The sequence below is a fragment of the Dipodomys merriami genome, unplaced genomic scaffold, assembly GCF_024711535.1.
Source record: "Dipodomys merriami isolate MVZ:Mamm:240054 unplaced genomic scaffold, mDipMer1.0.p SCAF_6, whole genome shotgun sequence".
NCBI classification, from domain to species: domain Eukaryota; kingdom Metazoa; phylum Chordata; class Mammalia; order Rodentia; family Heteromyidae; genus Dipodomys; species Dipodomys merriami.
In genome coordinates this window covers 21,154,087-21,179,688 of record NW_027206179.1, presented here as the reverse complement: position 1 = coordinate 21,179,688, position 25,602 = coordinate 21,154,087, and the positions used below count along the sequence as shown (strand labels likewise).

Sequence of the window (25,602 nt, the reverse complement as noted above, 5' to 3'; positions counted from 1 at the left end):
CTAACTAAAGTAACAAACGGCCATTCCAATTCTTGAAGTTTTGGAACACAGTACTTTCATCTTGGCATGGGGGTGTGGGGGAGGGGTGGCATACCTGTTAGGATGGTGCGCCGTTTGCACTGCTCTTCTACCCCACCTTGCCTTTTCCCCGTCTGGGTGAAGGGCATCTCAAACATGAAGCGCCGAATGTTGTGTGATCTTTCAAACTCTGTTTTTCTTTCCTGTAGTTCTTTTTCATCAAAAAATGGGACGACATGAGTCACCTGGATATAGGCATACTTGGAATCCAGATCCTTAGGGTTGACCTTTAAGTGAATAAGTGAACAGCAGAAATGAGGGTTATTTATAAGAATCTCTCAAACTTTAGCTAAGCTGCATTTTCCAGCTTTTGCTGTTGTTGTGTACAGGGGTTTGCTGAGTCTGGTGCTTACTAGGCAGGGATTCTACTGTTGAGACCTGTCTCTAGTCCTTTTTTGAACTGGATGTTTTTGAGACAGGATCTTACTTTTTGTCAGGTGCATGTATAGACCACATTTTGCCTGTTTACATTTCCTGTCCCTGCTGGGATGACAGGTCCCCACTACCACACTCAATTTCTTCCCTTCAGACTTTTTCCAAGGTAAACTTTTCTGTCAGGGCTGGCCTGCAACTGCGATCTTCCTGATTTCAGCTTCCCATGTGGTTCAGGTACGAGCCTCTGGCACCTAGCTTCCAAATTTTTATTAGTTAATATTTTGGAAAAATTTAGAAAGGTTGGAAGAAATGATACAGGGAATACCCACATACTTAACACTAAGACAAACACTGCTAACAGTGTATGTTATATGAGTATGTTTTTAAAATCCATAAACCATGTATTTATGCACATGTATATACATATATGTGCCTAGAATGTAATTTTTAATGTTATAACTATAAAGCTGTGTTTGAAACAGAATCTTAACAATGAATACACTTCTTATTTAGTTGTTTCATTTTTTTGTTTGTTTTTTGGTCAGTCATGGGGCTTGAACTCTGGGCGTGGGTGCTGTCCCTCTGCTCTTCAGCTCAAGGCACATGCTCTACAGCTTGAGCCACAGCACCACTTCCATTTTCTTTATTCTTGATTAATTTAGAATTTCCCTATTTCTCTCTCATAACATTAATTTTTTTTACAGAAACCCTGATAGTTTTCTTGTTTATGACTCCCTATTCCATCAAGTCCAGATTTTTTTTCTCTTTTCTAAACCTTATTTTTATATATTTGGCTTAAAAATGTTTTTTAGTAATATGACTGAAAGGCCCCCAATTGATCACTAATCTGTAATCAAATCAGATTAGATGCAATAGCTTCTGGTTAATTTAAAACAGGTAAAGATTAATCTGAGACTAATTTCACAGCTATGCTGTGAGAACTGCTGGTGTTTTCGTGTCTGTGATGTGATAGAAAATCACATTTTCCATAAAGAAACAAAAGCTAATTTACTAGAGAGACAAATCAATTTTACCTTAATTATATTTAATCTTTGAGAGTAATGAAAATGGATATGGAAGAAATGGCTGTGCCAAGAACTTGTAACAGCATGGGCTAGTGAATGAGAACAAGATGTTTCACTGTTATAACAGATGTTTGTGAAGAAAAGTAAAAATAAATGTGAGAATGTCTTATATTTAGAAGGCAAGAAAATAAAGTCAAAGGATGTTATTCTTATTTAGACAAAACCAGGTGGCTAAACATTACAATTTTTTTTTTTTGGTGGTGGTACTGAAATTGAACTTGGGACCTCACTGGTGGTAGGCAGGCACTCTACCACTTGAGCCACTTTGTTAGCCTCTTTTACATATGTTATTGTTTTAGTTAGGGTCTTGCATGGACTATGTGCTTCCTAGTGTCTTGGGATGATAAGCATTCACTACTGTGTCCAGGCATTGGTTGCGATGGAGTCTTGTGAACTTTTTGTTGCCTGTGCTGGCCTTGAACTATGATCTTCAATCGCTGATTCCCAAGTAGCTAGAACTACAGGCTTAAGCTATTGAGCCCAGTTAGTTATTTTAACTTTATTTAAACCTACCAAAGTTTTGCTTTCTCAAGGAGAAACACTTTCAGTCAGTGAACATGAAACCTCATTGCCTGGTTTTTGGTGTTATTACTCTGCTCTTCATGTTCTAGGAGCAAAAGTAAAGCATGGTGCTTTGTGTTAGGGAAGTGAAGAGGGTAGCTGGAAAAGAATTCTTTAACTATTTAAGTTGCTATACAAAGAGATGCATATATAAAAGAGGATAGAATAATTATTATGTCCCTGGAGAAAAGGTTGTAATGTTCTCAATCAATGTTTGATCCAGACAAGGGTTTTGGTTTTGGAGGAAAAAAAAAAGGCAAAGTGGACCTGAGAAATTTAATCTATGGAGTAAGTGGGTCTTAATAAGGTTGTGATGAGCTTTTTAAAACATGCGTTAATCTCTTTCTTTTCATGCAACTCTGTTAAAATTACATTGAGAATTAACCCACAAGGACCCAGGAAGGAGGATAAGAAAATAGTGAATGAGAGATTTTTTTTTTTTGGGTCCAGTCATGGGGCCTGAACTCTGGGCCTGTGCGCTCTCCCTCAGCTCTTCAGCTCAAGGCTAGCGCTCTACCACTTGAGTCACAGCGCCACTTCCGGCTTTTTTCTTTTTGCTTATGTGGTGCTGAGGAATCGAACCCAGGGCCTCATGCATGTAAGGCAAGCACTCTACCACTGAGCTACCTTCCCAGCCCCTGAATGAGAGATTTTAATAAATTTTTAGAAGACAGGCATGTGGAGATGTGCTACCTGACGGGGAAGAGTATTATGACCCCCTGGCTAGAAAAGTAAGTGGAGTCAGTGTACCTTTCAGAAACTCAAGGAAAAGCAGCACTTGCACTCCCTAGAATCGGAGTGATCATATAAGGCGCGAGGAGGAAAAGACCAAAGGCTGCACTTGGAGTTGGAAACTCTGAGTTCCTTTACCTAGTCCCTATCCCACAGAAACAAGTCATCTCCTGGAGAAACTGCTCTGGGGAGGTTCAAAGTAGGTCCATTAGTGTCAGTGGAAGGCAGAGACAAGGCATAGAGAGGGTGGAACAAGGGTGGCTAAGTGAGAGGCTGTAGACTGAGTTTTGGGCCTCTTATCTCCTCTACTGCATCCAGAACTCTGCATCTTCTTTCTCTTTTCCCTACCTAGCTCCCTATCAACTTGGGCAGAAGACTGAAGTATTAGGAGACTGAAGTATTCTTCTCTGGAGAAAGGGAAACAGATTCTAGACTGTGGGTTTGGGAAAGACAAAGGATTGCAGACCAAGACAAAGGATTGCAGACCATTCCAAAGGAGCCCTTAGAAATAGGCAGGGCTCTTAGTGCTGGAGAGTTGAGTACCAGAGGGTTTTTTTTAAATATTAAAAACGTTAACACACTGGGTGGTAAGCAAGTGGTTACAAATGAATTAACAAAGAAAATAGACTCTATGGAGAGTACAAATAGTACAGTTCTTCAACAAGACTAAATGAAAGCCCAATAAAATAAATACAAAAAAATAGATAACTGCAAGAGGTGGTGCCAAGGGGAAAAGAACAGAAGAATGAAGCATGGAAGAGGGGAGCACGCAGGCAAGAATTCATTGAATATACCACAGAATTGAGAAATATAAGAGAAGGGGTAGGTTGAAAGGGGGTGAAGACTTTGAAGTGATGATCAAAATCAAGATGCACTGCATATATAAACTGCTTTGTTAAAAGGCAAAAAAATCGAGTATGTAATCCAAAATTAAGATAAGTAAGGGAAAGGGAGGGGTGGGTAAGTATGTTGAAAGGGGTGACCATGATCAAGTTGCCCTATATTCATAAACTGATTTGGTGAATGGCAACTCCTTTGTATAACTACTTGAAGATAATAAAAATATTAAAAATTATCTTTAAGTAGTTATACACAGAGGTTTCAATTTAACATAGCAACTTATGAGTGCAATGCATCTTGATCAGGAACAGAGGTCAACCAGCAAGACAAGGTCTCGCCATGTAGCCTAGGCCAGCCCTGAACTCAGGACCATCTTTCATCAGCCTCTTGAGTAGTGAGATTACTGATATAGGTAGGGCTACCATGCCCATCAGTGAAACGTTTTGAGGGAAGGGGAGGGACACCAGCTTCTTAGAGATGTGCTGAATAGGTTGGCTCAGATATTCTTCAGGATAATGATGGAGATTTAGAAAGGGTCCTCCTGAGAGCCAAACACCAGAGGATAACCACTCTAAACAGGAAGTAGTCTTCTCAGTCATACTGGCTAGTAGTCAGTTCCTTGGTCTGCCAATCTGTCCATTCATCCATCAGCAAATACAGAATAAGGCAAGGCTTGTGTACTGCGCTCAATGCAGAAGAAAGGGGCAGTGTGGAACAGAACTTTGGAATTTTGCTCTCTCAGAGTTCCTAAGTATTGGGACTAAAAATAGCAAAATCTCTTCAGATTTTAATTATTTTGTAAAAGAAGATGCTAATTCCTACCCATACTTTTTACATTCTTTTTTGTTTTTGTTGAGATAGGGTCTCTCTATATGGCTCCCAGCTAGGTTGAAATTCTGTGTAGCCTGGGCTGGCTTTGAACTCATGACCTTCCTGTATCTTGAGTGCTAGGATTAGAGGTACATACCATATCTGGCTAAAAGAAGATACTTTAACAATTATGTAGTGAAGGTTTACTTAATATCAAGCATGTAATGGAAAGCACAAAAATGTAACCACTATTAAAGACTAACTGTCCTTAATTTTTTAAAATAAATTTATGAATATATTGTATAATCAATAATATGTGATTAGTCAAAACAATATTTCATTGATATGAAATTTATCTGTAAACAGTCATACCTTTCCAGAATCTTGAATCATTTTGACATTTTCAGAACCAAATTTATCTGAGTAAAGTTTAAGGAGTCTCTGAGAAATTTCAGACAGAGGTGTGAGTTTGGGTTCTTTGTAAATATATTCCTTTCCATCTTCATCTTCAAAGAATCCCTGTGACATAAAGCATAATTAGTGTTGGCCCTGAATATTAGCCCAAGGCTTACTATCCAGGAAGGGCTTTTTTTTGTTACAAGGGTGAAAAAAACCAAATAAGCAAACAAACAAAAACCACAAGGAATGATTCTAAAATAAAATCCTATTTGAGCAGGCTGTCTAAATAGGAAAGAAAATGGTAAGAATGTGGAGTTTGGGTGCCAAGATAAAGGAAAAACATAAAATCGCAAGCTTATTTGAGAATGTTGTCATTAAGTATTAAGTGAAATGAAAGAGTTGGATTCAAGACTATGAGCTCTCAGTGAAATCTAATGACAGTCAAGCCTGTTTCACATTCCCAGGAAGCAGAACTCAGAATGACTAGCAGCCTAAGACAGTCAGGCCTCAGAAATGCACACATGTCCCTCTCCTGACATCTTCCATTTACACAGTAGGTTTTACAGCATGACCTGAAGCATTTGGGTCTACAGTAGGTAGAGCAAAAATCACAGTTTGAATAAATTCTATGTAGATGTACTGATGAGAAAAGTATTAAAGGTCTGTTGCACAATAGCAGAATATATATTGTTTAGCACCAATCACATTTGACCACAAGGCTTCAAACTGTATGGGAAGTGAAAAAGGTTGAATATTAAAAAGTCCAGTTGGGGTTAATATTTGAAATAAAAATTTAAAAAGTTTCTCATCTAAAATAAAAGAGAAAAGGGTACAAAAATCATATATGTAAAAAACCAAAATAGGATAAGATGAAACAAAAAAAATCCACATCAAACCAGGAGTTTAGATGCAATAATTTCACTACATTACTTGCTTTTAGGCATTTACTATAATTACCTCCACATCTGTTTCACTGTCTGTAAACTGGTATTGCTATAAAGTTATAAAAGACAATAACAGAATAAATTGAAGGTTATATAATGCTCATAGAAAACCACCCACTCTAAATAAATGGATATAACTTGTACCATTTAATAATGTTAGAGCTTGAAGGTTAAAATTAAAGTTAAATTTAAATAAACTCTCATATAAGGTTTCTCAAATATTACAATGACAAATACACTCATAGAGATATTATTTTAACAAAAGATAAAGATGCACAGAAACAAAGAAACCATAAAGTCTTAATTTTGGTTTAAAACATGCAATACAGATGTATAAGGAAACAGATGATTTATTTCTGTACATGAAATACAATGTTAATTTTCTCTTTGGAATTTGTGATGACTGGACAAAATACATACACACTTGAAAAGGAAACTTGCAAACCACAATGAAGTACCAAAGATGCTGCTAAGCATGTTAAGATCTTAAGAAGAAAGAACTTACCGCTGCCTTAAGAAAGTAATAAAGAAAAGACAGAAAGAAAGGAAAAAAAAGCAGAAAGTTTACTATGGAGGAAGATAAGAACCATACAAAATATGACAAATTTATCAAATTAGCATTTATAGAACAGAAAAATATAAGATATTGTTACTTTATAAAACAGGACTTAGGACAGCTTACAGAATTGAGGGAAGACTCACTTGTCCAAAAAAGGCCACCCGGAAGTAGGTTCCCAGAAGTCTGCGGCCTGAGTGCATGACCTCAGTCACTTTGCTATAAGCCCGGTGTAGTGTGTCATACAGATGGGATAGCCTCTGAAAAGCAGAACAGAACCCATGTCATCTCATTTGTAAATAGCTGAATCAATTTTAAAATGACAACCAAACGTGATAAAGTAGGTGAAAATTCCTTGACCATAAGTAAAAAAAAAAAGCAAGAATGTATTTTGACTTCATAACTTGCAACCAATATTAGCTGCACTGCTTCCTACTCAAAAAGCCAGCCAGCCTATGAGGACCCATTGAACTTCCACATGATGGTAAGCAAATTCTATTTTCAAGTTAATACAAGATTTTGGAGCGGGCCCTGATACCACCTACTCCTACTATTCCTACTCCATTTTATGTGCTAAGGGCAATGGTGGACCTCTGATGAAAAGGGCACTTGCTGATTACAATGCTCTTCTTTTGATGACCTTTTGAAGTGAAGTGCTGGGGTAGAAATCTTGTAGTTTGAGATGTGGGGACGTCTGTGTAGAGGTGGGGCCACCCCACATATATGTAATGCCTAATAACTCTTAGGTGTGGTGCCTGGTGATCTCTTTTGGTAGAATGTGTAAAGTCAGAGACCATGGTTATCAATGAACCAAAGCCTGTCTGCCCTTCTTGCAGTAGATCTGGAACATGTCATCCCATTGTCCTTGTATATAAAGCCAAAAATCGAGATACCTCAAAATCCCTCCGCTTCTCATAAATGGGGATGATGAGTTTATAGATGTCGGCAATCAGCTCATAGCGTTCTGCCTTCCAAAGTCCATCTGCACACTGCTCCAGCAGCTCCATCAGTACATCCTGATCAAAGAGGAAGACCACCAGCCAGAGAAGAGCATTACAAAGAATACAATGTTGTATTTTTTGTGCAATCCCTAACCAGTAAGATGGGTAGGGGTGAAATTTCAAAATATACAAGAGATACTGAACATTTTAAAAGCAATTGTAAATCAATTAATCAGAACCATATTAACAATGCAAGGCCATTTAACTCTTATGTCATATGTTACACATAAATAAAACTGTCATTTCGTGTGATTGAACTTATAAAAAGGCATGTCAGTGTTTCAGGCTTCATCATAGGTCTTGTTAAAGCCAGATTTATGTAATAATCACCACAATAGTGACAGGCAAAGTCAAGAACAGAAAACTAAACACCATCTTTTTCCTTTGTGTTCGCATTACGAAGATGTGTTCCCTAAGACTTTTATTTCAAGCCTCTACCCTAAGCATGACAAGTCTTCATCTTATTGAAATACTGGAGGTATTGAAATACTAGAGTCCTACACAGAAAGTTGTGAGACCCAGAGATTCTTAATTTCACACTTTAGCAGTTATAGCTCAGAATCTGGAGTGATTTTAATGCAATTTTATAAAAAAGAAAGTTGTTTGTCAGTGAATTAAAAAGTTATAAATATCTATCATATTACTGATTCTTTTCATTCATTAACAATCATCTGTTCAAATATTGTACCAAACATCTACCATGTGCAAAGCACCATGCTTGACACTGAGCTTAAAAAACCCAAATGTAGCCGGGCGCTGGTGGCTCACGCCTGTAATCCTAGCTACACAGGAGGCTGAGATCTGAGGATCGCGGTTCAAAGCCAGCCCAGGCAGGAGAGACCGTGAGACTCCTATCTCCAATAAACCACCAGAAAACCGGAAGTGGCGCTGTAGCTCAAGTGGTAGAGCGCTCGCCTTGAGCTGAAGAGCTGAGGGACAGCGCCCAGGCCCAGAGTTCAAGCCCCACGACCGACAAAAAAAAAAAAAAAAAAAAACAAAAAACCCAAATGTATGTGCATAAAATTAAGTCTGTGATTCATAAAAACTGCTTGATATATTTTTCCCAAGTGTGGAGGCCATATTTTGCATGGTGTTATGGGTTAAATAAGAAATACATCCCACAGGTTCATGTGTTGAAGGCTGTGTCTTCAGCTGGTGGCATTCTTTTTGGAGGTGGTAGAAAATTTAGGAAGTAGGGCCTAGTTGGAGAAGGGAGTTGACTGGGAGTAAGCCCTTGAATGGTATGTTGGTACTCCTTGTCCTGTTCTTTCTCTGCTTCCTGGGCACCATGAACACCTCTGCTTTACCATGGCCATCGATCATGATGTTCTGCCTTATCATGGCCCAGAAACAGCTTGCAGACCATGGGCTTAAACTTTTGAAATACAATCAAATAATGAATCTTTTCTTTTTTTCCTAGAGCTTGAACTCAGGGTTTGGGCACTGCTCTTGAGCCCCAGCTCCACTTCTGGCTCTTTTTTTTTTTTTTTTTTTTTGGTGGTGAAATAGAGATATGAGTCTCACAGACTTTCCTGCCAGGGCTGGCTTCAAACCTCAATCCCCAGATCTCAGCCTCCTGATTAGTTAGGATTACAGGCATAAACCAGCTAATCTTTCTAAAGTCCATCTGCATACTACTCCAGCAGCTCCATGAGTATATCCTGATCAGCTAATCTTTCCTTCATTTTTTATTCCCCCAGTTGTGAATTTGAACTCACCACCTGGGCACTGTCCCTGAGTTCTTTTGCTCAAGGCTAGTGCTCTACCACTTTGAGCCATAGTGCCACTTCCAGTTTTCTGGTGGTTACCTGGAGATAGTCTCATGGGCTTTCCAGCTTGGATTTGAACCACAATCCTTAGATCTCAGCCAGCCTGAGTAGCTAGGATTACAGGTGTGGCCACCAGTGCCTGACTAATCTTTACTTCTTTTAAACTTTTTCTCTCAAGTATTTGTCACAATTATGAAAAGCTAGTTAATACAGATGGTCTGTTAGGCTATATGACATAAAAGAAACTTTCTTTGAAGTAGATAGAGACCCTCCAAATCACACAGTCATCCTCACAGCTGCCAGAATTTACGTACAAGAGACAAGTAGCCACCAGTTGAAAGAGAAGTGCCATGCATGGTAAGATAACAAAGACAGGAAATCACAGTGATTTCAAATATGCAAGGCACTGGTTTATTTAACACTAGCCAGTGGATACCTGGGTTGGTAATGAGGAAGCTAACTCCTCTGCTCTCACAGAGATCAGAGTCTAGAGTAGGAGATGGGTCTATAAAGAATAAGTGTACTGATAAGAAATTGCAAGGAGTCAGGAATGCAGAGAAGAATGTACCCATCTAAAGATGATAGGGGAGGTATAGAAAGTGATGATTGAGTTTTAAAGGGTGACTCAAGAGACACAAAGAGAGGAAGTGACAATGGGAGCAGAGAGGAAATAGCTCCACTGAAGGCTTGGGAATGAAGACAGTATTGTATCTGAGGACTTCGATGGGGTAGAGGATAAAATATGAATCAGAGAGTAGAAAGACAGGAGGCTGGGGGAGTGGGAAGAAATAACAAACCAAACTCACACACTTGAAGTTCTCTATGTAAAATAAAAATTAAATGAAGAAGAGTTCAAGCCCCACGACTGACCAAAAAAAAACACCCCAAAACCAAAAACCCCCCAAACCCCCAAACAAACAAAAACTACGATAATTTTGAGACCCAAACACACATTTAGACATATATCAGTTATCACAATAGACAAGGACCATGTTACTTACTTTAAAATGGTTGTCTATCAAGGTATCTGTGCAACAATTTTTCAGGTATATTTTAAATAGATTTTCTTCCTTCATAAATACATACTCAGTAGACTCTATGGGTACTCTCCAGAGTCAAATGTTTCTAACTGGTAAATACTATCTTGAATATTTCTTTTTCCTAATTTATTCAACAGACAGACTGGTGGGAGGCTTAGTAACAGTGAAACCTGGATTCAAGTAGTATGTATGATTCTATAACATATATTTATGTATGATCATAGATAGATGAACTCATTATTGAGAAATCTGTTATGTTTGCTATGAAAAATGGATATCAAACAAGAGAGATTCCCCAGAATGGTTGGGAAAATGCGATAAAGCAAACAGCAGTAAACATTATGAATAAAGAATATCACCAAAAAAATTATTATTATTATTTTTTTGGTACTAGTCCTGGGACTTGAAGTCAGGACCTAGGCACTGTCCCTGAGCTTTTTTGCTCAAGGCTAGTGTTCTACCACTTTAGCCACAGCTCCACTTCTGTTGTTGTTGTTGTTGTTGTTTTTTGGTGGCTAATTGGAAATAAGATTCTCCTGGACTTTTTTGCCTGGGCTGGCAGGAACAGGTATGAGCCCTGGGTGCCTAGCAAAACAATTCTTAATAGTTATTGAGAATGAGGGGATAGCATATCAACAACTTTTATACTTTATTAAATATTAATTTATCTTCTTCTCTAGGCATTAAAACACCACCTACTATTTTAAATAAATGATAATACATACTATAAAAGGCAATTAGTATAGTATGTATTAGTACACATTTCCCAAGAATGGGATGGATATATATATATATATATATGTATATATATATATATGTATATGTGTGTTTATGTATGTATACACATCTCCTAAATCCTTTTCTCATAAAAATAGAGTGTGGATAATTGCCTCAAAGCAAAGTTTGGTAAGATAAATATTCAAGGTAATATAAACTCTATAAATGGACATTTACAGTGAATATGTATTGAGTAACAATTCTTTGAATAGAAATAATAGGCAGTAATTACAAATAGGAGATAATATGTCTAATTATAATAAGCCATAAAGACTAAAATATATAACTAAACATTGGAGTATATGTGTGTGTATGTGTTTGTGTGTACATGTGTGTGTGTGTGTGTGTGTGTGTGTGTGTGTGTGTGTGTATTCTCAGTACAAATTCTGCATATTTAAATTCTCAGAAGTCACTATATCTGGGAACCAATCCAGAAAGTAGTCTGAGTGATACCCTTGAAAGGTAGACATCCAGATGCCTAATGGTTTTATCACCTTGCTTGTTTAAGCACAAAGGCATTGTTTTCCCCCTAAATTGTTGACATAAGAAAGGAACTTGTTGGGGAGATGGTGGCTAATTAACTCTATGCATCCAGAAAATACACATTTTATGATATTAGACTAGACCTAAAGATTTCAGTGCACCAAGGTCAGAAGCCATTGAGGAAGCTTTTAAAAATGTAATTAGGCAGTTCTGTTTTCAAGGGTGTCATGTTGATACAATTAAGGGCACTGAGCATCTGTCTGTGGAAGTAGCACATGAATGCTGTGGTATGTGTGTGTGTGTGTGTGTGTGTGTGTGTATGTGTGTGTGTGTGTGTGTGTGTGTATACACACGAGCACAAAAATGACAGTATAAGAATGTACTTGTGCAGGGTATTTTAAATATTTTCATTTAGATATCCTTCACTCCATCTTAGGATTAATTTGACTTAATCAACCTTACCTATAAAGCTAGATGCTGTCTTTACCACCTACCATTTGGTAATAATTAAACCTATGATCTTGTTTGGGCAGTGGCACCTGATTGTACAGGTTCAGCATAACTCACATTTTTATAACACTTCTATGATTAACACTGTTTCTGAAGAAACATCTCACAATTGTCATCAGAATAATCACGTGGGATGCTTCTTAAAGTGCTGATTCCTGAGCTGTATACCCATCCAATGGAATCAAGATATGAAGGACAAGAAAGAGAATCATCTATTTATAATAGGAATGTAAGTAATTCCTAATGAGACTAACATAGGAGGGCAAGCTCCTCACTCATAAACCCTGTGATAGTACAAGTCACCATAGGCAGTCTGTGGAATGAATCAGCATGTCAAATTAGAAATGTCTAGGACAAAAGAATTCAGACAACTTTGAATTTGTATTCACAGGGACTGTCTCTTCTCAATGGAAAGAAAGCATCTGAAGTTCTGGCAAGGATTCTGTCTTGCTCACCCTTTTATCCCCAGCACCTGGTCCAGTGCCCAAGTAGTCCCTGTATGTATTTCACCATGAAGCAGGGCAACAAGTTCTGGTATCAGGCAAAAGTAGAATAGTTTCTCAAGTTCCTTATTCACTACTACCATTGTTGGGAAAATCTCCTACTAGTGAGGAAACACTAACTCAAGTTATATAGTTTGTTGTTGTTGTTAGTCATGGGGCTAGAACCAGACCTTGGGCACTATTCCTAAGCTTTTTTTGCTCAAGGCAGTGCTTAACACTTTAAGCCACAGCATCATTTCTAGTTTTCTGGTGGTTAATTGGAGATAATAGTATCATGTACTTTCCTGCCTGGGATGGCTATGAACCACGATCCTCAGATTTCAGCCTCCCGAGTAGCTAGGATTACAAGCACGAGCCACTGGCTCATGGTTCTTTTGAGCACTCTTAGTCAAGGAAAAGTGGATGGTTAAGTAGCTCTGTAGGGTTATATCACCAAACCTAGATGGGTCGTAAACAGTGAACATTGAAAGGATCTTTTGATTTCTGAGATATCCTATTGATGTAACTTTTTATGTTTGTTACTGGCAGTTGTTTCTGAACAGAAACAATTGGCTCACAGAATTCAGAGACTTGCAGAGTTAAGTTCATATAATGGTAAGTATACTCAATGGTAACTGCAAGTGAGACTTGTTGCTTTATAAAACAACAGCTAGCAGGCTACATAGTCAATTGTCTTCATCTTAGGAAAGGCTCCATTCTATAGAGTTACCATGAAGACTGCTAAGTGAGCACTGGCCCATTTCCTAGGAAAGAGCATTAAGGTTCCTTGTGTAAGCCTCTGGTTACAACATTTTCACTAACCAATCCATATATAGCTTTGTTTTGTATATATCTGTGTAAAGTCACCTAATATAACCTGTACTGTTAACATTAAATTCATGCCCAATCCACTAGAACCTCATGCACGATAAAGATTATAGAATAATGTGATAAAATATCACATGTAATGTTACTTAGGTTCTTAGGCAGTACTTTAGTAGTACACTGGGGCCATTTTAAACTGCAAAATCACCAACTAAAAACCATAACCATGAAAATGTAAAAAACAGAACTAAATGGACCCCAAAAGGAATACCTGTTGACAGTATAAGATTGAAACAAGCAGGGTGCTGGTGGCTTATCCCTGTAATCCTAGCTATTCAGGAGGCTGAGATCTGAGGATCACGTTCCAAGCCAGCCCGTGCAGGAAAGTCCATGAGACTCTTATCTCCAATAAACCACTCAAAAACCGGCAGTGGTGCTATGGCTCAAGTGGTATAGCACTAGCCTTGAGCTGAAGAGCTGAGGGACAGCGCCCAGGCCCAGAGTTCAACGACAGACAAAAAAAAAAAAGAAAAAAAAAAAAAAAAGAAAAAAAGATTGAAACACGAAGTCAGAGTGCCAAGAGAACTGATTTGGGCTTACAAAAAAATATCAGCTGAGTTGGGCCAATGGCAAGCCCTACCAAGAGACTGTAGAACAGGGGAAGGTGAGGGTGGTAGCTTCTCATGCCTTTCCTCTGTGCAATTATAAGATCTCTAGTAAAGGCTACAAGTCCTGTAAGGTGGCACCTCTATGTATTTTCCACCCCGCTTTGCTCTCTCAGATAAGGGGGAGGGACCCAGCTGTTACTAACTTAAGTGATACTGCAACTTTCCTTATTGGTTTTCCTAAATGCTCTCTGAAAATTTAAAAATTGTCTCTCTATAAGACTTTCTTTACTTTCGTAAATGTGCCATCCAGGTCCGGCCAGGTCTGCTTGTCATTAGTTAAGAGAAGGGATTTATTATTATTTATTTCTACTTGGGCCCTGTAGAAATTGAGCACTTTAGGGAGCTTAAATTTTAATCTGCACAATTCCAGATTGTAAAATATGAATTGGATGCTTCTTTTTATCTAATCAAAAATGTCTGGGAGGGAGTCAATCTTTGGATCAGTCAAAGAATGAAGATACCAATTAAAACTTACTGGGTGCCTGCTGCTAAGACATTGTATATTTTTAGGTAGCTCCCCTGAAAAATCAGTTTAGGAGACCACTTACGACATTTAATTATATTTATGAATGCAGATTAAAATTGGCAATGATTATTATACTGTGTCACACACTTATTTCCTATCAGGCGTTTCTCAAACTCCTTTCTCTCTGGCAGAGATTTTCATATTGTTCTTTTTCTTGAGACATCTGGGTAGCAATATGCAAATGTACTTGACAGTTTCTATTGTCTCAACTTTTAGAATATGTTCTTCTTTCCCCTCCCCTTGCTCTTAATCTTGATGTGCAGGGTTTGTGCTGAACTTTATAACTGTGATGTCCATATCCTAACCACTACAGATTGTCATGTACCATGGACTTTGTTAAAGATTTACCAACTTTATGACTTAAGGTCAGGATGGCAAATCCATATTCTGAAATAGCTGACAAAGTGGTCCTCATCAAATGCTTAGTTTTACCCCAAAGCGGTGTCACTCATAAGTTTCCCCAACAACATCTTAATTTGGCTTCACAGGCTAAATCATTAAGTTCTTATAACTACTTTAGCCTATTAAATCAGATAAGCATATAGGTTTCATTTTATCATCCCTGTAGGATAAGTTACTGGAAAATGTTTACTTTCAAATCTTTAATTACTCTTGGCATTGTTAGTTTCTTTATCTAATTGCAAACAAAATGTTGTACTCCAGAGGTCTGAGTAGGTAGCAGGTACAAGAATGGTTCCCCAAAGCAGACATTATAGTCACACCTCTTCTCAGAGAGAAGCTCCAATCAAACTTCGCCTTGAAGGGAGGAGCTCCAAGTCAACAGTATATGGGCCTTGTCTCCCTCAGTGATAGGTTTCAAAATGGAGAGTTAAAAAAGTAAAACTGTTACTGTCTACCTAGGCACTTCAAAGTGAGAAGACAGAAGAGCTATTATTGCCATGGAATAACCAACTTTCTTGCTTTCTAATCACAATAATTAGAAAACTTTATTTAGGGTGGCTAAACTTATTTTAACATTTAAACTTCTGATACAGTATCCTCCTTTTTCACATTTAGTTTTTTTTTAATTGTGAAAATACAGTATAGAGGGGTTACAATTATATGGGCAAGATAATGATACATTTCTTATCAAGATTGTTGCCTCCTCCTTTGTTTCCCCTTCCCATCCCTTTCACATTTAGTTTTTAGTTTCAATGGTCATTTGAGACTAGACAATTTATAGCAGTGGTTCTTAAACAACTGGAACTTAAAATCACCTTATTTATCTTCAAATTTACTAAGGACTCCAAAGAATTTTTGTTTATGTTTCAATATTTATAACATAAGAAATAAAAACTAAGTTAACTTGTTAATCAAGTTAACTTAGTTAACTTAGTTAACTGTACTATTGTCAACAAGAATATTACTTTACTACAAGAAAAGGGTATTTCTGACATAGAGAGAAAAAGAGAAAAGAATAACCTTCATTTGTTGCCACTCATGTTAATGTCTGACTTTGTAGGAAAAACTGGGGTTTTCTTAGCTCCTGCCACAGCCTGCCTAATGTGTTGCTGGGGTTGACACATTTAGAGAATGCATCTTCACAGACCTCCAGGGAAGAGTAAAGGTCTCCAAGGCTTCCTGACAGGGTTCCAGGACCACACTTTGAGAATCAAGTGATAAATCCAGTCCATAGGACTAGTTCCTACCATGGGAGATGTTTGCTTATGGTTACTCTTAACCATGGAAATATCAAGCTCTCTATTCTCCATGACAGTAGACTAGGTTGGTCATGCTTCCTGGAGACTCAGGGCTCAGGACCCATGCAGAGCCAGGTGCTTGTTCCTGACAGCTGTTCTGGCCATGAGTCTGGTGTGGCCTCTTAGAGCTTTGACTGTCTGATGCTGGAGATGTCTAGAGTTGGAGATACTAATTAAAGCTAAAGTCAAATTAAAATAGCAGTAAAATCAGAAAAAATGTTAGAAAGACTAAGAAACTTACGGTAGATTTTTCAGATCTTTTCCTACAAGTGCTGAATCACTGTACTATAAACTGGTCCCTTAAGGCCCTCTCTCCAGAGAAGAAGGCACTGCCAAGAAGGGGAATGGTAGAACTTCAGCTGCTGTGTTTCAGTGGTCTGAAGAATCATCTAACTTAGGGCTCTGAGTAGAGGCAATGATTATGGAGATGAAATCCCTGAGGTGACATACTGGCAGGGCTGTCAGACCCCAACATACCTGATTACAGTCACTTAACACTGTGTTAGTTCATCCCTAGATCATTTTGTTATTTTGTGAACATCATGGGGAGAACATATACTAAGATAGCTATGACATCACAAGGTGATACACTTCTGTGAGAACATTGCTGTGTATGTAGTCTACTGTTGACTGAAATGTCATTATGTTGTGCACATGTGTCCTTGAACACCTACTTGAGCTCTAGCACTCACCTCATTAAAGTGAACATCCTGCATCCCGACATCTTCCATCATGGAGGCCTCCTCATCGATGTTTGGGGTAATGACCCGGAAGGCTGTGTACCCTTGTCTAAACATGCCTACAAGGTGAGAGAGCAGAGGAAAAGGAGCTGGTGACCTGAGTGTAGCAGAATCTTAGGATTCTTCCTGAATCTCCTTTGTCAGCCAGAATCCCCATGGGAGGATAGGGGTCACCATGTGCTTTCTTTATTCAAATCCTTATAATTAACCCTCACCTCCTTCTCTGTCTTTCTCAACACATTTTCAATTATCACCCACATTTATTAAAAGATTCAATCTTTCAGTAAACTATATATTGAGAAATAGTCTTTGAATCAAGTTAATAGTAAAATAATGGGAAGTAAAAAAATTGATTTGGTATAATGATCCCTGCTCAGATACCAAGAAAAACAAAAGAGCTAAAGCTAATGAAAGAGATATATGACTCAAAATCAACTCTATTTCCTTCAAGTAGTTGGTCATTTTACCAACTCAGGCTGAGAATAATCCCCAATTCTGATGGGGATTATTATTATTATCCTTATTATTATTATTATTATTATTATTATTATTATTATTATTATCCTTCCTGATGTAGCCTGTACAACTAAGATAAAATGTAACAGCTATATTTGTGAGCAGAATAGTGTGTATGTATGTGAAGGGGCTTAGTTAGTTTCCTCACAACTATCTGGGGGTAAGGAGAAATAGAGAGTATGAACACTTCCTCGTCTACATATCAGATCCACCAAAGGAAAAAGATGTAAGGTTGGAGATAGGATTGATGTCTAGGATAATCATAGATTCTTTTTTTTTTTTGTCGGTTGTGGAGCTTGAACTCTGGGCCTGGGCACTGTCCCTAAGCTCTTCAGCTCAAGGCAAGAGCTCTACCACTTGAGCCACAGTGCCACTTCTGGTTTTCTGGTGGTTTATTGGAGATCCGAGTCTCATAGACTTTCCTGCCTGGGCTGGCTTTGAACCACACTCCTCAGATCTCAGCCTCCTCAGTAGCTAGGATGACAGGTGTGAGCCACCATCGCCTGGCTAATCAGATTTTTTTTGCAATAACAACCCAACTGGAATCTTTCTTTGTGTTGAAGTCACTGGAAAAGTTTTCAGCTAGATGGACTATGTCTATGTGACATGTTAAGTGAGTAAAGAATTAAAATGTTGTACAATTCTATTTTGTGATGGCTGTTCACAAGGAAGTGAACAGAGCTAGACATTGTGGTATGTCTGTAAGGCCTTGGGTTCAATTACCCAGCACTACAAAACACAAACAAATAAGAAAGTTAAAAAAAACAAAACCCTTAAAAACAAAAACAAAAAAGCTCAGCCAAACAAACCAAAAGTAAAGTCAAAACTTTAATCAACACTTCACATATTTCAAGAAAATGAGGAATAAAGAGCATTTAAAAATCAAGCCTTGAGAAAGTAGAACTTGGTCTTATCTGTTACATGGAAATTCAAATTTCTAGCCACTCCCAGATAATCTAGCATCCAACACAATCCTAGTGCAGCCTTACTTTGATTTGGTTATACAGAAACCAAAGGCTCCCAGTGAAAAGCAATTGTCTAGAAACTTGAAGATACATCAACACACCCAACATAAAGTTGCAAAAGCCAACCACCAATGAGTAGGTTGCAGAGTACATTTAAATGTAACATGCCACTCCAATGGAATAACCAAAATGGCCTAAGTGGTTTCTTCTCATTGCCCATAGAAGCAGATTCCAGCAGATTCCAGGAAAAAAGGGAAAGAAGGAGCATGAAGTCTGTTGATGCAGAATTGAAATAGAAAACTCCCACAGCACCAAATGGCATGTGAACAGAGTAGCTGGAGATCCTTGGGAGCTGGGTGACCTTCAAGCTCACCTCCCCGGCTCCTCCTCTGGCAGGTGCTATGGCTGTAGGGGAACAGGGGTGGCTCCTGCCGGAGAGCTAGTTCAGCTTCTAAACATGAGGATAAAAGGCCTTAGCAGGAAATAATAAAGGAATAGGAGTCCTTTTTTGGTTTTTCACTCTGGCTTTGATGTATGACAAATCCGGGTTCCCTTAAATTCCATTTAAAATAGCCAGCTGTACTAGAAATAGGCATTTCATAGTATTGGCACTTGTAACTTTATAATGCTTCTCACTTTGTAAATATACACCTCATTAGCCCAGATCTGGTGCTGCTGTTGTCTGGTGTTTCAATGTGTAGACTACCAGCTTCTCCAAGAATCTCAGTATTTCAAACCAAATGCCACCCTTTGGTGCTATCCTGATTTGGAAGTGGAAATGAGAAACTGGTGTTTAGCCTGAAGGAATCATAAAAGAATTCCAGGCTGCTGCTCTGAGAACAAATGTATTATGCCCCTGACTTTCCCCTAGGCAGTATGGTAGTCTTCTCACACAAGAAAGCCAACTGGGCTATGTTCCAGGAAATCTGTCTGATAACTTCCTGTTACAACTGTCTTTTGACTGATAAACAGTTCCAGTGATTATTATCATAAGGGAAAAGAAATCTTTAGCTCTAAATTGACCAGTCAGGGATAGATAGAGACAAAGCTCATTAACTGTTTTCTTCTGCAGAATGGCATCATCAGTGAGCGGTTTTATAACATACCCTCTACTTTTCTCCTTAATACATTCCCACTGTGCCCACCAAGTCAAGTAAATGTCATGTCAGAGAATTAAATAATGAACATGTTACACACACACACAAACACACATACACACACACACACTCTCTCTCTCCAAATCTGCCTACATGGTTCTCAGTTGTTTTTGATGATTTGTACAGCTTCATGTTCATGTCACAAAACATAGGAATCATTCCTTACCTTTTCGTGTGAGATATTCTGCCACTAAGGCTGTCACGTGGACATAGCACATTGCTGCCTATAATAAAAAGATGTCTTAGAAACATAATTTATAATAGCATATGTAACAAAGGTATGTGCTTTTATTAGATCCCCAGGCACCAACTAGCAATTACAATAGCTAATATGTATCTTCAAAAACAGTAGAGTCATTCACATAAACTGAAATTTTGAAACTGAGAGGTGAAACAAATGGTAAATTTGCTACACTTTGTTTCTATTTATAATGGTTACATTTTAATGCAAAAGACAAAAACAGCATTTTTTCTTACTCTACAAAAGGCTTTGGTATCATTTCCCTTGAAGCAAAAGGAAAACTATTTGAAGAAAAAGTGTGCTTCCTCCTGAATTCTGAGAGAATAATTAAAATTTCAAGTGTTAATATATTTTCTCCCAACTTAAAAAAGGCCAGGTTGTTATTTATTTTTCCAAATACACAATTCTAAATAAAAATTCTGGGCTGTGAATGTAGCTCTGTATTACAATCTGTACTTAGCATGCCCTTGGTTCAATTCCCAAAACCAAAACCAACCAACCAACCAACAACTAAATTCAATAATAGGTATCTTAAAAATAAAAAAAATTACAATAAGTTGCCATGTTGTCATAAAAATCAAAGACAATTCTTGGAAATAAAGCCAACAATAAGGTAAGATTCATGAGGTCCAGACCTCATTAGTTGCTTGGCCATCACTATGTGGTATCCTTATCTAGCCAACATACACCTTCCACATGATGTGCATGTGAGCTAACAGCATTAGCAGCTTAGTAGGTACAGATTATGTCTAAAACCTGAAGGAAATTATGTTAGGGAGTTGATTTATTACACTGGCTAATCATAAGAGGTGGCACTCATGGTTTAGCTCATCCTACAGTGCACAGCAGAACCAGGCATGCAAGAGTTTATTGAGCAAGTACACAAAACCAGACACCCATTAGTGTCTTATATAGTATACTAGATTGGACAGTGTCTCCCCAAAATTCATGACTGTTTTGGGATCTCAACTGTGGGGCATTTGCAAATAGAGTTGTTATAAGTGTACCTAGTTAAAATGAGGTCATACTAGTATTGGGTGGTCCCTAAACTTAATATATGCCATAAAAAGAAAAGAAACAGAAATACAGACACATGGGAGTATGACCTATGACAGTGGTGGCAGAATGGTATGTCCACAAGTCAATGAACATCAAGGAATGGCAGCCACAGGAGGAGCTAGGAGAAAGGCAAGGAACAGATTCTCAGGGGGCCCTATTGACCCCTTGATCTTGGACTCTAGCCTCAAGACTGTGAGAATATAAACATTGGTTGCTTTAAGTCACTCAGTTTATGTTACTTTATGAGGGTAACCCAAGGAGCTAATACAAGTGATGCTCAGTGAATTCCTTTCTTTTTAAAGATACTTAGTCACACACATCATACTTAAAAGCTTTCGGCTTAAATTCTGAGAATTAAGAAAAATTACTACTATTACTATGACTACTTCCAATTTCTTTTCATCATGATCATTATGTTAGTTTATGTTAAATTTATCATAAAACAATGTATCTTTTGGCACAGTAGACTTCTTGAATAATGAAAAGTTACATAAAAATTTTTAGTTTTAGAGTACAATCGTAAGTGAAATGGTAATAGAAATTTCAAAGTCACAGCATGCTTGCTTTAGTATCACTGCTGGTCATACCCAAATGTCTTAGGAGCAAATCCTGAATAGTATTCTCATGGAAACGTAGAACCTGCAGATAGTCCATAGCTTTCCTTAATTTCTCATTTTACATAGGATGTCAACAAAAAATAAAGGGTTTAAAAAAATGGCTCAGAGTTGGGAAATGTCAAATCTTGGATTCAGTCTATCTCAAGGGTCCACATCCAACTTTCAGCCATGTCCTACAGACTGAAAAGTACAGAGGGAATGCTTCAATATCTTCTACATCCACACAAGGAGACAGTGATCCTTATCATTCTTAATGACAGAAAAAATACTCATAAAAATAGCTGAAATTTAGAAATATAACATATTTTGATGTAGAAATGGAGTATACTTTAATTAGTAGTTAACTATATGACTACACAGAGATATCCTTTATCGTTTTCTCAGGTAAAACTATGAAGTCACCCTGAGCGGAGCATTAAGATTAAATTATGTACTAAGGTACCACAGAGTTTCCTTTGATTAATAGCACATTTTTTCTCAGTATTGTCTTCTGTGAACAAATAGGGCATAAATGGTTTTCTCAAAGGCCTGGATAAATTGGCAGAGCCACCTACTTCTGAGAGATCCCCATTTTTGACATGGATCCTGGCCATGCTGTCAAGCCACGTCTTCCTGAGTTCAGGAGTGCTGGCATAGGACTTAGCCAGACTGTACTGCAAGTCTACCAGCATCTCTGGGTCATTTTCATGTTCCTTCATCTGGGCTGTGGCCATCAGGACTGTGCGGATCCTCTTGGTCAAGTCTTTCACATCAGAGGAGAAACTGGTGTGCTACATGAAGGGTGAGAGAGAAAGGACATGTGGCTTTCATCCTGGTACATGTTAAGACAGAGTCTTGAAGGTGAATGTTAAATAGAGGCTGGGTTGCTTACCTTGATAAGTCTGTCACTGTTGGCACAGTTGTTGATGATGGACAAGGACTGCTGGAATCTGGTTCCCCCAATGCCAACAACATCTGCAATCAGCTGACTGACAGAAATGATGACCTTAGGGACACAGAAATGTGGACAAATCAATTTACCTTAAGATGATTCTGTGCCCAGGATGAATATAAGGCCAGAGCAAAACTGAGATGTTTAGGGCTGTGATTATTCCAGGGTAGGAAACAATGTCTATGTCTTTTTATGACTTTCATAAAATTATTCTAGAACATGATTTTGCCTTACTGATAAAATTTGTTTGCAAAACAAAATGCTAATAAAGGAACTGTAGAAGAATGTAGAAATAGATAGCTCCTATCTCCTGGATACTTACTTTTTGTAATAAAAACAAATGTTATTATTTACTTTCTCAGTTTTTATTGTGAGCTTATATATATTAAATATTCAATAGGTGAACAATCCTTTGCATTTTTTTCATCAGAATGTGTATTCATTAACTGTGAAATGGGGACATCTACCTTTCACTCTGACTACTATCCTGACCTAACTGCTTCCACTCAAAGATGGAGGCCATCCTTACTTCCTCTTTTTCTTTCCATCTCTTACTTCCTCCTATTTCAGTCAGTAAGTATTATCAACACAATCCTTTCTTCTTTCCAAACTCATTGTTTCTCATTTAGGACAACCTCCTTTCTGTCCTAGATTTGATAATATCTTCTCTAGTTCTGGTCTAGATTCCCATGATCTGTTCTTAACAGTCCAGGAAATTCCTCCAAATATGCAAAGATTTAGATGTGTAACAATGTATCTGTATGTGTCATCTGTGTTTCAAACTCCACATTAAAGAACTTTTCCAGCTTCCCATATGGGAATTACCATTACCCCTCTACATTCTTCAAGTCCTCTGGGAAGGCTCCTTTGGTATCCATAATCCCCAGTCAGTCACTCCTCGTGTATACACAGTCCTCATGGGAGCACTGACCATACTGTTGCAAGGGCTTTCCGGATTTGTCTGGGACATCTATCTAACTACATTCCATAAAGGTCATGAGGCTGTTCTGTTCATGAATCCTAGCATGTCGTATGTGGACAATAAATACTGCTTCAGAAAGGGAACAAATAAAGAGATAGCGAAGGGACTCTTACTATATGTCTGTATACAAAACATCTACAAAAGTACATAAGACTTGTCATTACTGTGGCTGGTTCTCAACTCAGAGAATATAGATGCTAAAAAAACATGTAAAACATCTAAATGAAAAAACTCTGAAGAGACATCAAATGTGTTCAGAAAGAGAAGACAGAAAAGAACTCCTTTGGTCTTTTGTTTCTTACTTAAGTTGGTTACCTCACATAGATTCTACTATTTCTTGCTTCAGTGGAATTTCAGCTAGTTCAATATTTATTCTATATTTAAACACCAAGTTACAAATAGAATATAGTCTAGGCAAGAGTCTGATAGTATGGGACATGAAGCAAATCAAGCCAGGAAATTTGACTTCTAAATTTTTCACCTCAGGCCAGATTTTACGATATATTTATAATGAGCTCAACCAGTAAATATACTCAGTTTTCTTGCTAAAACAGGATTGTACCAGCTGAGTCTGTACTGCCAAGTTAAACCACACGCACTTGTAAGTGTGTCCGGACAAAGGACTTCTTCCCAGTATAGTCGAAGTTGTTCCTCATCAAGAAGTAGAGCAGCTGGGAAGCCTCAGTTCGGATGGAGCTCAGTTTGGAGTTACAGCACTTGAGAATCTCATAGCACAGAGCGGCACACATGTCTGCTCTCCCTTCATAGAACGTCGAGGGAAACTAGATGGAACATAAGGTATACACAGTGCAGCAAGGTTAGTGCTCATTGATGCTCCCTCAACTCTGACTAGAAGGAGGAAAAAGTATGACTGCCAGGTAGGACCATCACTAATGAAGCAGCTTACCTTATAAATTAATGATCTTAAGGCAGTGAAGACATTTTTTAAAGCTGTTTCAGATTGATGTTTTTGAAGAAAGCACAAGTAGACATCAAAAACTTTTTTCATGAGAGGGTTGTGTCCATGATCAGCCAACAACTGGTTCTTAAAACACACATTAACAATATCATTAGCATGCCTGCATTTCTAGAAGATTCTCTACCACTTTTAGGCCCAACGATTACATATTTCAAGCATAAAAAAACCCTTATAATTTAAACAAATTCTACTACAAGTCCTCAAGGAAAGCGCAAAAAGCCCTAGTAGAACAAAATAAATTATTAGTACATTTATGCTTTGGGGATCTCTCCGAAAATTACACTATAGTTTCCAGAAACATTGTTGCTTAGTATTAATTTGGCTTCTATTGATTTACTTCTTTTTACTATACATCAGCAACTGGTACAGAGGTGATTTTTGTAAGACCTTATTCCAACAGAGGAGTGGTATTAAAGAAGTTGGCTAACTATGAGATGTATGTAGCAGGAGGAGACTGTAAAGTAAGGAACATGAAGAAGGTCCACTAAACGTGAAGTCCCTCCCTAATCAGGTTTCTCAGGCATTCTGCTAAACATTCAATAATCAGGCAATTTGGTAAAGTAGAGCATGTACAGAATTCATCCTGAGTATTCTCTCTGTAAAACAGTAACTCTAAAAGTGACTCTGCACAACTACTGTAAACGAGTAGAAATTGTGGTTTAGTTCAGTTAGAGGCAGCTAGTAGGTTCGTAATGTTTCATGGATTTATCAAGCAAGAGGACTGTCATCAATTGTTTTCAACAGTTCTTCAAAATTTCGTCACCACAGCAGAATATTCACACTAATTCAGCATTCTAGAATATTGGTTAGTTAAAGCTCCCATCATGGCTAAATATACAGTGCAGCTGCAGGTTCACACCAGCAAAAAGTCAGCCTGGAGTATTGTGTACAAATACATATGGTGCTTTAAATATATGACAAGGTGGTCTGAACAAAGGCATGTGTTTTTGGAAAGATGTGCACGCATGCTGCACAAATAGGTAAAAATGACTGCAATGATGAAGCTGGAAGCAAGTGACAAAGAGCTTGATTCGCAAGGTTAAATATCCGAGTTTAAGCCCTAGTACTGTCTCCTCCTTCCCAAATGATGGTTAATAAAAAAATCTCAAGAGATTATTTCAAACCAATCATACAATATGGCCAAATAAAACAGAGGCAGATTATGGCTAAATGATTTTGCTACATAGCAAATTATGGCCAAAGTCACATTTCAAAGCAAGATTTACTTCATCTTATTTGGAAGGAAAATCTGAC

The 25,602-nt window shown here is 37.9% G+C and overlaps 1 protein-coding gene across 14 annotated transcripts in view; it reads right to left on the bottom strand.

Moving 5' to 3' along the window:
- Positions 1-25,602, bottom strand: part of Dock9 (dedicator of cytokinesis 9) — a 259,631-nt gene that overhangs the window by 13,655 nt on the left and 220,374 nt on the right. For 9 of the 14 annotated variants that reach the window (XM_070002693.1, XM_070002697.1, XM_070002698.1 and 6 more), the window contains exons 40-49: positions 24,277-24,414; positions 23,969-24,151; positions 22,328-22,441; positions 22,011-22,226; positions 19,706-19,763; positions 16,854-16,960; positions 7,274-7,396; positions 6,527-6,640; positions 4,854-5,000; positions 95-305 (exon numbers count right to left, since the gene is read on the bottom strand). In XM_070002693.1, the coding sequence (XP_069858794.1) occupies positions 95-305; positions 4,854-5,000; positions 6,527-6,640; positions 7,274-7,396; positions 16,854-16,960; positions 19,706-19,763; positions 22,011-22,226; positions 22,328-22,441; positions 23,969-24,151; positions 24,277-24,414 (1,411 nt within the window). Of the gene's footprint in view, positions 1-94; positions 306-4,853; positions 5,001-5,837; positions 5,874-6,329; positions 6,336-6,526; positions 6,641-7,273; positions 7,397-16,853; positions 16,961-18,173; positions 18,834-19,705; positions 19,764-22,010; positions 22,227-22,327; positions 22,442-23,968; positions 24,152-24,276; positions 24,415-25,602 lie in introns of those variants that run through there. The other 5 variants (XM_070002702.1, XM_070002701.1, XM_070002705.1 and 2 more) reach the window with 4 other exon arrangements.